The sequence below is a fragment of the Labrus bergylta genome, chromosome 6 (genome assembly GCF_963930695.1).
Source record: "Labrus bergylta chromosome 6, fLabBer1.1, whole genome shotgun sequence".
Taxonomy (NCBI): domain Eukaryota; kingdom Metazoa; phylum Chordata; class Actinopteri; order Labriformes; family Labridae; genus Labrus; species Labrus bergylta.
The window spans coordinates 6,162,378-6,176,483 of record NC_089200.1 but is presented as its reverse complement, the minus strand read 5'-3'; the positions used below and the strand labels follow the sequence as shown (position 1 = coordinate 6,176,483).

The window sequence follows — 14,106 nt, the reverse complement described above, 5'->3', positions numbered from 1 at the left end:
TTTGTTTCAGCCCCACTCTGACACCTCTCCATTACTGCACGTCCACAGATCCTGTTTGTGCATGTGTGTATTTCAGACCCATGTGTGTGAGAAGCATGTCTCTCATTAACAGAGTGCAAACCAGAATGTCCATCAGGGATTAATAAAGTACGTAAAATTTAAAGGGTGTTGGAAATTTACACATTCTTAAAGTTACACACATACGTTTATACTCCAAACTGTGAGTTAAGGACTTTAAAATCCTTCTTGTGAATAACAAAAGCTTTCTTTCCATTCAGTGTAAATCATCAAAAGTCATCATGTTTAATTGAATTAATTCCCTGCCTCATTAAGCCTGTGCAAAGATGAGTTTTGAAAATATTTATGAAGCCAAATTGTTGACATCCATGTTAAGCAGCCAGCGCTCTTCTTTCATGTCTTTGCAAGCATATTGCAGGTTTCTTGTTGCAAAACTGAATGTTGTTCCCTTTTTTCCAGCTTTAATAAACATTAGCTTCACATACTGACTGGATTTGCATACTCTAATTACTTCTTGTTTGAGAACTGTTTCTTTATCATGTAATGTTTATCAGGAGGTGTGCTGCTCCCCCTTTCTTTATGAAAGAGATCTTGATCTCAATGGGTTAGTTACCTAGTGAAGTAAAGGTTAAATTAAAAAACTCAAACATTAAAAGATCCTCATTCTGAGCTCTCTTGTCTGGTTAAGCTGTCTATATGTTTAAATTTTAACTGGAATTTGCTCACCTTCCACAGAAGCCTGCTCCCTTGTAAGCTCATAAGTGAGATATATACAGTAAGGAGGTCCTGATATGAACCTGCATGTCCCCCTTCTCACAGGACTCTATGGGCGGCTCTCCCAATGACATCCGTATCTCTGACATGAGGCCCACCCTGGTGGAGCCACCGATGTACAAACCAAAGGTGGTGCTGCTGGGGAAGGACAAGAAAGGTACGGTGTCATATAATATACATACAGATACATCAGAGACATAAAAAGAGGCTCATAGTTGTAAACGGAGGAGCACACATACACTCAGTTCACTCAGTAATTTAGTGTGTCTGCTGTTTGAAGCTTTGGGCCATGTTGTAATAGTGTCCAATAATTAGTCATGGTGTTAAGCGGATTTATTTCAGCACAAAACACAGAAGGGGGGGGGGGGGGGTACCAGTGAACGTCTCCAGTGAATCAAGATTCAAGTCGAAAGTGTTCAGCTTTATTCACCAGCCTTTTTACTTATTTTGCCCTGAAGGCCTCAGTTTCATAAAAGCTAAAAACCAAAGCTGGAGAAGTTTTACTAATGAGCACAAAGCGAATTCTACTGCCTTATCGAAAATCTGTTTTTTTTTTTCTTTGTTCTAAATAATTTAGTCCCTTAATCCCGTCTACTGAGCGAGGATGTTATTATCTTTTCTTCATGACAAACTGTTTAATTCAGAGCTCGGAGTGTAATCCACCCCTAAGTCAGATTAACTCTAAATGATTAACTCTGCTTGGTGTGTGTAATTTGTGATTGACAGGTCTGAAGGCAAAGGTAATAAAAAGCTGTAATTGGCTTGTTTTGTTAAAATATGAATAGGTTTTACAAATGTCTGCTGGTTCAATAGTACTTTTATTTATACTGGACTTTTATTTATTTTTTATTTCCCTTTCCATAATGGATTCTGACTTTTCATTGGTTTGATTGAAGCTTTTTCTACATGTCTCCATGGTAGATTTTAGGATTTTAATGGGGCTTGTAGTTGAATGAAAACTGTTTCCCCAACCCCATTTAACCCCGCTATGACTTGCTTAAGTGTTTTGGACTCAATATTGTCCCAAGTTATCCTGAGAGAAGAAGAGTGTAAGACGTTTAAGAAGGAGATTTACATTCTGCTTGTGGAGGTTTCTAAAAAATGTCCGCCAAATCATTCATTCTGCCATGTGCTTTTACTCAAAGAAAGGATGAATTTCAGATGGCAGAGGAGTTTCAATCAGTCAATCAATCATTATTTGTATCGCGCCAATTCATAACAAGTGTAATCTCGAGACACAGCCCGAGGTGGCTGGGCGTCAGGGACGTTGGGTTGTAGAAGTGCCAGATCAACTTGCTGAAGGTTGTGGGAGCTCTGTCTCTGAAAGTCTGGCTTCTGCTGCTGGAACAAGGCCTCCTCAGCTTCAGTTTAAGTGATGCAGTTATCACATACAAGCTGATAATTTGGGTTTGGCTGCATTTAATTCATCCCTTGAAGGCATCAGTGAATGATTAAATAAAAGGATTCAGTCAAAAATGTAAAAATCAGATGTTCAGCAAAAACATAATCCAAGACATATTGTATAATTTGGATAAAACCAAAAAAGTTTTTATGGCAAGTAAAAATTTAAAAATCACTCATTGGAACAACATGAGGCTTTCTTCAGACCCTGATGAACTTTTCTGTACAATAAACCATAACATATAAGGTAATTGTATGTTGCATCAATCCAGGAAATATTCAAATCGAAGAATCAGAGACAATTTGTATATATATTTATTTTTAATTGGCAAAATATTGATTAAAAAAAAATTACATTTGTGGCACTGATTTACGACAACAATGTTTGGTTCAAAGCTCCCAAAGAGAATACCCTTTGCTCCTGGGTTATCTGTACACTGCATGTATCTGGTTGTATTTATCAGGTTTTTTTTTGGGAAAGAAAAGATCTCACTGAGGATGTAGTCTTAAAAAGTTGTGTTACAAATATGATTCACTTAGGGTTAAATGGTTACAGAGTGTGAAAATATAAACTGCAATAGAAGCGATGTCTCTTGGTTTTAAGAGAGGATAAATCAAATCCAGTCCAACAAGATAAAGACAAATTCTTTTTTCAGGCATTTGACAAACACACTTTCCTGTATGTTAAGAGTGCTTCCACAAAGATGAGGAAGTGACATTTTCACTGAAAAAGCTATCTGTGTGTCTGTTTCTGTCCAGAGTCCACAGATGAGGAGGTGGATAAGCTCCACTGTCTGAACCACAGCGGCTCCTCGGCCACCTACTCCGACTACTCTCCCTCACAGGGCTCCTCCGGCTCTTCCAACCCACCTGCCAACGCACACTCACACACTCTCTCTCACACACACCAACACCAACACCAACACCAACACACACCCGCCCTGACAGCCCCGAACAAGGACCAGGCTCCTCAAACACACTGGACCAACAGGTACACACACACACACACACACACACACACACACACACACACACACACACACACACACACACACACACGCTTGCTTCATGTTCAATTTCATCACCGTCCCTCCCTCTGACTATCCATCATCACTTCTTCTTTTTTTTCGCTTCCTCCCCCTCTTCAATCTCCGCCATCTATCATCCATGTTTCCAATCACTCCATCCGTCTTCTCCTCCGTCCATCTTTCTGTGTCTTTCTCATCTCCTCTGCGCGCTCAGTCAAGGTCACAGACGTTCATTAGGATGCTGCTGACTTCTCTTCAGGATTCACTCTCTTTCTCTTCTCTTCTCTTCTCCTCTCTGCATCAAAGCTATCCGGTCTGGGCATCAGGACTATCTAGAGGAATTTTTTTTGACACCAAGAATGAAAAAGAAAGCAAAAACAAAGGGATATGGTCCTGTTACTGAAGTTCTTTCCCTGATTGCAGAACACTTATGATGACGTTTGACAGATCCAGAATGAAAAAAAAAATAGCATTAAAGGCTGTTTCAAAAAAATGTTCTGACACTGTTTCAAAAAACGACGCCGCTATACACAACAACAAACACCTCAACTTAAACCACCTGCCATATTTATTTATAGCATTTCTGCATAGCTCCAAGAGACTGAAGATTAGAGCATGATGGAGGTTATGCAATTTGACACAAAATATATTTAACATCAACACATGACCTGATAAGTCCAGGTAAATGATATTTTAAAGCCACTGATGAATTATATTCCTCTGTTACACATGTACATGTTCTTATCAAAGCGAGGGAAAGAAGAATAAGATATAAGATTTAGTGGCATTGGAGCAAGTGTGCCATTACATCTTCTTTCTCTTGCTGCAGTGTTTTTAATTGCCCTGCTCCTCCTGCATAACCAAAGCTCCTTATGTACACCATACTGAGCATCGTAATAGTATTAAGAGTTTGTTGCGATCCCAATGTGCAATATTGTCATTCACGTTCTGTAAAAAGTTCCTGTGATTGGTGTGGTAGTAAATCTCAAACCAAATTTCTAGTAATAATAGAGTGCTCACATTTACTGTATATAGGTGGACTCCTCTGCTTTACAATCTTAGTATTGTTGACTATCCACTATGTAAAGGTGGATGTATTCAAGGCAAAACCAAAAATGTGAGACAGATGTTGTTTTATTTCCTCTCTAACACCAGAGGTTCTGTATGTGTTTTTTTTTAATAACAGTGACCATAAGAATGCCTTCAGTAAAAATGAATTTCTTTGGGTCATTTGCTGCATGCCTCTCTCTGTCCCAAGTGCAAGACTACAGGTTTAAACGTTTGCTGTGGTATTTTTGACATTAAAGTAGTCATTTCACAAAACCCTGCAGTTATGCACAAAATCTTTACATGTTTCTCTTTGTCTGCTTACTTCTGGTATTTGCAAACTATAAGTGGCAATGAGGAAGTTATTAATGTATTCTGTGTAAGGCCTCTCTCTCTTATATTAGCTGCAGCAAATGTTTTTGGCTAAATGATGTTTCCGACATCAGAGAGGGAGAGTTATAGTGCCGTTGAGTGTGACTTAATAAAGCAATAAATGTGATTTATGATTTTACTGCATAATCAGTTATTACTATTTTTTATCTTTGTAGACTGGCTCAGTCGTTCCCAAAGCCCATTGACTCCAAGCCCCTGCTGTCTCAGAGGGAAACCCCTCCGTCAGGAACCCTGCAGCAGCGAGGGGATCGACGCCCGCTGAGCGAGCCTTTTGATTGGGCAGAAGCCCCTCACTATGACAACACAGGTTTTGATGCTGAGGAGTCTCCTCTGGATGGTCCATCCTCCAATACGAGTCAGGGAAACCCTCCGCTGGGCTCCAAACCCCGCAGCCAGTCCACACACGGGCGCCGCCCCCTCCTCAGGCAAGAGCGAATCGTAGGGGTCCCTCTGGAGCTGGACACCCAGACGCTCCCCTTCCACAGCAACCAACGCTCGACTCCTGACAATGACCAACAATCTGGACCTTCATCCCAGAATCCTTGGCAGAACTGGACCAGAACCCCAAGCCCCCTGGAGGACCGGACCGCTTTCCCTTCCAAACTGGATCTGACGCCCTCCTCCAGCCCCAACCCTGACCGCAAGGACGGAGACCCCAGGTAATTAAATGGAGCTCCAGCGGAAAAACTAACAACATTTAGTCAGCCATGCAAGTGGACTAAATAAAAGACTTGTGACATTGTTTTACCCTTTCATTGTTTAGACAAAGAATGTTTCTTCTTAGCTTCATAGCTTTGTCTTTTACAGATGACTATGCCAATGATTATCCTTTATAATACCCACAGACTTGAACATGGTGGAGGGCCGTTGCCTGGCAGCTGGTCGTACCACAACAACCAGGGAGACCAGAACAGAAAGGATCAGCTAACTGTCAGCGGGGGAAACAAGGTGACGGTGGTGATGAGTAAAAGCTCAGACCGCCTGTCTCCCATGATGAGGGAGACGAGATCCAAGTTTAAGAAGTCACAGAGCATCGATGAGATCGACATTGGCTCCTACAAGGTCTACAGGTAGGTTTTTTTCTCTCTCTCTCTCTCTCTATAACAGAAGTCGAGTGATTTTTAAAGCCCTTCTGTTGTGTCTTCTATCATCAGTATTCCCGTGGACAGCTACAGCTCATCCATTGAGCAGCAGACAAGTCTGGACCGTCCCGAGTATTCTGGTTCTATGGAGCAGACCAACATGTCACGTTCACAGTCCGCCCCCATGTTAGACGATGAGCTGGGATTCCCTGGACACGGAGCCAGCAACCAGATGGGACAGAACCAAAAACCTTCCATCCCACATAAGGCTTATCATTTTGACCACAACTACAACCCCCAGGTTAGCAGCACTACCATTAAACTGTTTTATTTAGATTCAGGTATCTATCATTTGCTTTTGCTTTCTACCAACTTCTGAAGAAATCATCCAGGCTTTTAGTCACCTAAATACTCCACTTTGTTTACAGACGTCCCGGGTCTGTATGGTGCTTAGCAGGTGATGCACAGAAGGTCGATAGATTCTTAAGTTGAAGGGCTTCCTGTATCGCACAGAATAGAGCTCTATGAAACAGTGAGAGTAAACCAAATCAGTATATATGACAGACAGCTAAGTCATAACTTTAAGTTCCAAAAGGCTGCGCTGAGCTACAGTTCAGATTAATAGTTAACAGTAGAAGTCTTTTCATGTTGTTGTTTGGTACATTACATTATAATAGGGAGTATGATGTCAGTAGCCAATGTTTATTTGTTGTGCCAAATCAATTTAATGCTGGCATCTAGCACACCTAACTTCTGATTCAGAGAAGAGTTTTTTTTTTATTGGGCAGACTGTCGGACCAATTGACTTGTTTTCATTGTTCAACACCAGAGAAAATGGTGGCATTGTGGGAATCTTACACCAAAAGAAGTCATGAAACAAACATCGACACAGCAGTTTTGTATGATCGGAAACATGGCTGAAAGATTTAATGAAATTACCGGTACACATTCTTACCAATCAGGTGACCATGGATCGACGGGTCCCTCCACCCTTCCCAAACACTCCTGATTACGTCAACCACGCCACGAAGGCCATAGAGTACATCAACCAACCAGGGAAGACGTTACCCAAGGAGCTGGTGAGCCCTCGGTATCGTGCATATCCTCCGCTGGAGATGTTTTCTTTCCCCCAGTCACCAATCAATCAGGACGGACCTCCCAGCCAGCAGCAGCAGCAGCAGCCAATCCCAGCGCAGCGCTCCAGACCAGGGTTTCTGAGGAGAGCAGATTCATTAGTGAGCTCTACAGAGCTGGCTTTGTTCCGCAGAGTCCATGAAGCCCAGCAGGAGGCGCTGCAGGAGGCTCAGTACAGACAGCAGGTAAGAGAGCTGTTGGCCTCAGTTTTGTTCATGTGATTGTTGAAATGTGGGACAGTCGGCTAAAAGCTGGTGCTATCCTTGGGCCTTTAGGTCATGAAAATCATCTTGTATTTTGGAATTTGCTTTATTTCTGTATTAATTGATATTTGAATGTTTTATGCTCCAGTGGTCTGATGAAACTGTCCTCTTCCTCAGGCCGACCCCCCTCTTTACAGCCGGGCTCTTGTTTACTCCAGCCCCATGGAGCACGCTGCAATCACCAACATGTCTGACAACCAGAGCCAGATGCTGCACAATAAGAGGAACGGTCGCTACGACGATGACTATCCCACTTACCAGGAACAGAAGAAGCCCATGATTGGTTATCCAACTAAGAGTCTGACTCAGCGCCGCCCCCTTTCTGCCAGGAGTTACAGCACGGAGACCTACGGAGCATCTCAGGTAAACTGTTTGTCACGTAACCTGCTCATGTGTGCCCATTAAATGACGCTAGCAGTAAAAAAAATAAAAAATAGGTTCAGCTAACAATTAAGTTCAACATTTTGTTTCAGAAACTAAAGGGAGAAATCTTTTTCAAAATGGCCTAAGATAATGTTTTATTGGTCTGACCCACAGTCACAAACTAAATACTTTATTTTGAAAAATTTCAGGCCAAAAAATCCTATAAAATCTTAACATAAGAGAACCTGAAACAGTCAGGTTTTTGTGCTATGGCCTGAAAAATGGCTCAAAATATTAATTTCATCCAGCGCATGGATGAGGTGCAGGAGGTTTCTGAAAAAAATCGGATTTTTTTTCACGGTCAATTTGTTTTTATTTTCATCCAAATGAAAGGAGATCACATACTGTGTTTCTTTTGTTTGATCGAGAAGCTATTAGCCTAGGCATATGACGGATTGGAAGCATTTAATTCATCCTTTTTGCACTGATTACCTGGGTCCAGGTCATTGTAGTAGAAGTCTAAGCAGAGTAGCGCAGGTGTCCTTATTGCCAGATCCCAAGGTATTCCCACTACTATAAATAATCCTCGCAGCATGGTCTGGGTTTGCCCAGAGTCAGACTTTCCAAAAATAGTCGCAGAGAGATGTCCAGGAGAATACTGATCAGATGCGCAGAGCAACTTATCTGGCTGCTCTCAGCATGAAGGAGCAGGGCAGAGGAGGCAAAGGAAAAGTCAGGAAACGAATACTGAGCACATATAACTGCAGTCTTAAGCCAACAATGCAAGGCAAAAGTAAATGTTGGATTATACATCACCTACCAGGGGAAAAGTGTCAACTTTTTATGCAAAATCTTCTCCTTATGGTGCAGAATAATGTTTGCATTACTGCAGTCTAACCCTCTAAACACCACAGGATGTCTTTCTTAGCACTTTTAATGCTAATATAAGGAAGGGCATTCCTTCTATCAACTCATACCCATTATCTTTAAAATCATTAATCACCACTACAATAATTAATAAATAAAGAACAAAGGTTTGCACAGATATCCATGTCCACCCTCCCCTGCAATGCACTTTCCATTATCCTCAACTTTATTTGTCTTTAGTGCTAATTCTCAATGGGCAACATCCTAAACCATGATGGTGAACATGGTTAGCATTGTAAGTGCTGTCACATATTCAGCATAGTTACTAATGTCACCTCTTCATTCAAAGCAAACTGCCAGACGGGCCTGCGTAAAGCCTGCTATAATCTACTTTTAGGCAACTTTGCATCAGTACAAAATGCTCAACTTTAGCATTGATGTAAAGTTATTGTTAAATGATCAATTTGAGTCCAAAGTGTACACATTTTTAGGGCTTTTTTTTGGAAACCACCAAGTGCTCAGGTACATAAAGTAGGTTTAAGTAAAGATCGCTAATGTTCTGCTCCAGTATGTTCACCAGCTAATCGCTTACTCTGTTTGCTTTTAGCTGTTTATTGCAGTGTACTTTTCTTAGAGTAAGATTTGTCTTTTGGTGAAAGCAAAAACTTAAAAAAAAAGTGGTGAACAAAAACATCCAGGCTGGGAGCCCCAAAATCCAAATCAAATAATAATCAAGGATGCTACATTGCATTTTATTGCTAAAGGGAACTGCAGGTTTGATACGAATTCTCTATTTTACAAATAGATGGGCATTACTCAGTCATAATGAGAAGATATAAAGTGTTGGTTAATGCATCTTTAAATTAAAAAAATACCAACTCTTTGTCATCAGGCCCGGCCAGTGTCCGCTCGTCCCACCATGGCTGCCCTGCTGGAGAAGATGCCCCCTGACTACACCCTGGCAACCTGCCCTGAGAAATCCTCAGATGACACCATCAAAGTAAGACCCGTGGTACCACAGAAACCTGAAGACATCACCTCAAGGATGCCCGCCGACTGGAGGCAACAGCTACTGAGGCACATAGAGGCCAAACGACTGGACCGGGTAAGTCAGTGCAATACAGAGACACAACCAGGGACATGTGAACACACACTCACACAGCTTCCGGAGGCCCTCCTGTCTGTATCTGTGTAAGTCTGTGTTGTAAAGGTTGACCAGGTATGTGTTTGGCTGCATGTGTGTCCCATCCACACTGTCGCTCTGTCAGCCTGACCTACTGCACCCTCAGGAAAACACAAACTCTGAAGTATAAACCAAATCATTCTGCTTTGGACAGTAAAGAGACCTTGTGACATGTCTTCTATTTCCTTGTAATAAGACAAATGTCACACAAATGATGGCAAGCGTTTAATAGAAGTTCATGCAACAGTGTTTTAAAGTATCTCTGTTGATTTGTGAAACAGCACCTATTCTGGTAGGGCTTTAGAGACCAGCTAACATTTTGATGTTTGATCATAGCAAAGCCATACAATCATTCAAAAAAGAAAAGATCATCATGTGGAGAACTGCAAATGATAATTGTATTCCTTTGTTCTGGGCCACTTTCCTTGTTTTCCTACCTGTATGTCCCCAAACAGACATGAGCAATCAATCTTGAGAAAGTCCCCGCAAGAAGGTGAACAAACATATTCTACAAAATGTCAAACTGATAATTCTTTAATCAGAGCCGGTGCCTCAACAGGCAGCCTACTCAGAGAAGAAAGGGGGGAGGTCTGGAGCACAAACAATCAGAAACGCTTTTGATAATATGCAGAATTTTAATGTTCTGTTCACATCGTCATTCGATGAAAAAAAACACCCACCAGGAAAAAAAACAAAAAGACAGAGCTGTGGGATGGAACAAAAATCAAGCATTGATACACATAGAAGAGTCTAAACAATTAAAGCGACTTATAGATTGTTGGCGCATCAGCGTATGTACCTACACACACTATCTGAAACTCTACACACTAATGTTGGAATGAGCCTGTTGTTGCTTGTATGACCAGATGTTCTCTGTGTGTAATGACCGGTCACCAGCTAACATTTCTCTGTGCTTTCAGCAACTCTGCACTGTTGTTGTTGTTGTTGTTTTATCAGTGTTATTGTTGTTTGTTTATCTGTTTGTTTGTTTGTGGAGCTCACAGTGTGTTGTCCCCACGCAGCTCCACCCTCCCCCTTACCCCCACCCCCCCACATTCACTCGTGTCATGTGATGTTGTCTCCTCCAATCAGAGTGGTGTCCTAAAGCACAACACGCTCACGCTGGGCATGCTCTGTCAGGGCGGGGGGCACGGCCAGGGGCGCAGCAGCACTTTGAACTTTAATCTTTACAATAACACTAAGCATGATCCCCCTGCTGGCCGCTGGCTGCCACTACCTCCTCCTCCGTCTGCTAACGCTGTGAGTATCACTGTGGGAACGATGAACCCCTGCTCTCATTACTGCACACTAGGGTTGTCACAGTACCAGATTTTGAACTTTGATACGACACCTGTGATATTAATATAATATCAAACGACATCAACCTCATCAATTACATGATTTCTATACTTGTTTCAATACCACAGCAACAAAAGAAAACAAGTCCAAGCCACCAAATATTGGATCATTTCTTCTTTTTAATGATCAAAAAATCCAGACAAACTTCTAACACTGTCTAAATTCTACAAAAACTCTGGCAACTTTTTGATACTGAGACATTGCCAACGAATATTTACACTTTAGACAGTGCTCTCTCTCTCTTTTTCTTTTAATATGACTGAAGATCTGAAGTTTACTTTTGCAGCTTTGGTACTTTTCAATAATAGGAATCATCAAAATAACCGAGATTGAATCATTTTTAAACTTGTGGTCTCGAAAGATGATTGAAAATGTTGACAGCCTTACAGCACACACGGGTCACTATCGAGAATATCTGCCCTGCCTCTGCCCAAAACTACAGCTACAATGAACTACGACTTGACTGTGTGCCATTATTTCTATTGTAACCAAGGTGTTCAGAACTGCCTTGACTATCAAACTCAGGCTGTGAGGGTCAACGCATCATAGTTTGTCTCTTCAAATCTCATCCTTTTTCAATGTATTGTAAAGTCTGGCTGCTGATAAACTCCACTGGGATTGGTTTTCACATGAAAGATTTTAAGGACAGAGATGAAACAGCGATGACATTACCTAAAACAAACATTTCTCTGCACACTTGTAAAATGCTTTATTGTCTTAAGTCAGACTGCAGGCAGATCTTTGTATGAGTCTTGTGCATTTTCTTTACACCCCGCTCTATAGTTTGAGAGTTAGCTAATACTGCAGTTTGGATTAGACATGTTTTTTTTTTTTGTTTGTTTTTTATAATTTCCCAGCCAGCTTTGTGCATGAACACACAATTTTCAATTTTGTACTACTCCAAACTGTTTGAAGGAGTCATGTCTCAGTCAGAAAAAGGTGATGTCATTCATGAATCGATCAAGGTTCAGCAATGTTGGATTAGAAATGAATGACTGTAGGTTTGTTTTTGTTTTTTTGGAAGAGTCAATCCAATCTGCAATCAGATCGCACATACATTCTTGGTATACAATCTCAAGAATAGTGATATAAAAATAGATAAAACTGCAGAAGAAAGGGAAAGGTCCGCACACTGTTCAGCTCCCACTGAGCAACTTTATTAAGGGCAACATCACTGGGAGCAGAACAGGGTACGGACCTTTCTCTTTTTTCTGCAGTTTAAACCTTTTTTGTCCTGCACCTGTATGCAATTTACTTGGATGTGCATAAAAATAGTTGAAAAAAATATTTTGAAGCTATTCTTTATTATGCTGATAACTTGATAATGAACTATAAATATATAAAGAATGTTAATCTTTTAATGTTGGGAGCTTTAAATGAGGGCCCATTGTTTATGTTGGTATTTGTCAGCTGCCACAGCATTAAGAACATGATGTCTGTTTATCAAACTGCTCAACAGTTACTTCACTTCAAATGGAAAACTGATTTACTCATCTGTTACAGTCCAACAGTTTCCATTGTTAAAACAACAGAATCTTACATGACATTCATTTTAACCTGCCTGAAACCAAGGCAGTGAAAGGCCGATACATTAAAAGAATGGCTCAAAGTAGATCTTCATTTTCAGTAATGGTCATTGTGTCTCTCTGTCTCTCTGTTAGACCCCCTCTCAGCAGGCTGCTATGCTGGACAACGACCAGGAGGGGGTGTCAGGGAGCAACCAGTGGGCTCCTTACTCACTCGGCAGGAGGGACGTCCCACCTGACAACCTCATGAAGAAGGTACTAGCTTGCTAGTCTAACCCAGCAATGCTTTTCTTGGATTTATAATGCAACGTGTCTAACTGCCTCTCCTCTGTCCGCAGAGTGCCCACTCCCACAACCAGTCCCACCAATCACACAACACACACATGATCGTCACCTCCTCTTCCTCTTCCTCGTCCACTACACCTCACCGAGTGGTCGGGCAGCAGGTCTACGATGGGATGATGAACAAAGGGGGCCAATACCAACCCGGGATGCCCCTGTCAGTGGTGCCTTCTGGGGGGCAGTACCAAGGCAACATGAGTCAAGGTAAAAAGGAAAAAACTTGTTCATTTGTCGCTCGTATTGTGAATATGTCTTAGGGAAACAGCATAGGCAGGCTGGAGATATAAATAAATTGGGGAGCAAATAACATAACTGGTTGATATTGATGAGTTTTTGACCATTTCTTTGCCCTGTCCAGGACATCCTGCTCCTGGACAGGCTTACCAAGGATCCGGCTTGCCCATGGCCCTCTCCCCATCAGGGAACCAACCCCAGTACAACCCCCACTCCTCTCACTCCTCCCATCAACCCTCCCTCCCCGCCACCAACCCCCAGTACCACAATCAGGGCATGGTCCACAGCAACCAGGTCGTCATGACGCACACTAACCCGCGGCCTCAGAGCGCCCGCTGCCTGCTGCAGACTAAAGGCCAGAAGAGCACGGATGGTTTCCAGGAGCAGGTATCCGTCTGTCTGACCATTTGTCTGTTTGTACTGCACACTATCTTGGAGGTCTGTGCAACAAAATTTAGTTACATGGATTTCGTTTGTAACTGTGACAAAGTCGAATTTAGCAATATTAAAAATAACAGTTGTTTGTTTTAATTAATGTTATATCAAGTAGATGTTATTCATGTATGAACTAGATTTGAGTTATTCAAAGCACTTTACAATTGAGTGACCAGCTGATAATAACAGGGTGCATTTGGAGACTAAGTCCCATGAATATTAATCTAAATGAACAAGTGAAATTATACAGAGATGCACTTCAGTAAGTCAGAAAAGAAGCTGCCAAGCTGGAAAGCATACTGTTTTAAACATGTAAGAAATGGTCTTATGAACATTAAAGTAGACTTCTAAAAGAATCAGAATAATAGTTTCAATCCATATACGTAATATGGTCATTTAAGTTTCTAAAAGCTTTTCTGATATTTCTCTGATGCTTGATCAAAACATTAACTGATAAAGTCCCATAGCAGCTCTTCGGCTATCTACGCTCAGTGTTAGCATAGTTATTAACAATCACGTACAGTACAGGTTTAGATTGAACACTGTGATTTTTACATTTTGTCGGCTGCAGTTTGTTGGCGTTCGATGTGAGCTGTATTTGATCCTTTTTATCCGTGGGTGTTTTAGGGTTCCCAGAAGGAGTTTAGTTCTGTAATG

General features: G+C 41.5%; 1 protein-coding gene across 15 annotated transcripts in view; it reads left to right on the top strand.

The window, feature by feature from the left end:
- Nucleotides 1-14,106, top strand: part of lrrc7 (leucine rich repeat containing 7) — a 121,848-nt gene that overhangs the window by 97,351 nt on the left and 10,391 nt on the right. For 13 of the 15 annotated variants that reach the window (XR_010666516.1, XR_010666515.1, XM_065955630.1 and 10 more), the window contains 12 exons: nt 838-949; nt 2,953-3,184; nt 4,817-5,320; nt 5,507-5,731; nt 5,816-6,044; nt 6,706-7,062; nt 7,258-7,503; nt 9,263-9,475; nt 10,646-10,813; nt 12,574-12,693; nt 12,777-12,984; nt 13,139-13,401. Coding sequence is in view for 13 of the 15 variants with exons in the window: in XM_065955630.1 (XP_065811702.1) it covers nt 838-949; nt 2,953-3,184; nt 4,817-5,320; nt 5,507-5,731; nt 5,816-6,044; nt 6,706-7,062; nt 7,258-7,503; nt 9,263-9,475; nt 10,646-10,813; nt 12,574-12,693; nt 12,777-12,984; nt 13,139-13,401 (2,877 nt within the window). In the remaining 2 variants the exon portion in view is untranslated. The remainder of the gene's footprint in view (nt 1-837; nt 950-2,952; nt 3,185-4,816; nt 5,321-5,506; nt 5,732-5,815; nt 6,045-6,705; nt 7,063-7,257; nt 7,504-9,262; nt 9,476-10,645; nt 10,814-12,573; nt 12,694-12,776; nt 12,985-13,138; nt 13,402-14,106) is intronic. The other 2 variants (XM_065955639.1, XM_065955634.1) reach the window with 1 other exon arrangement.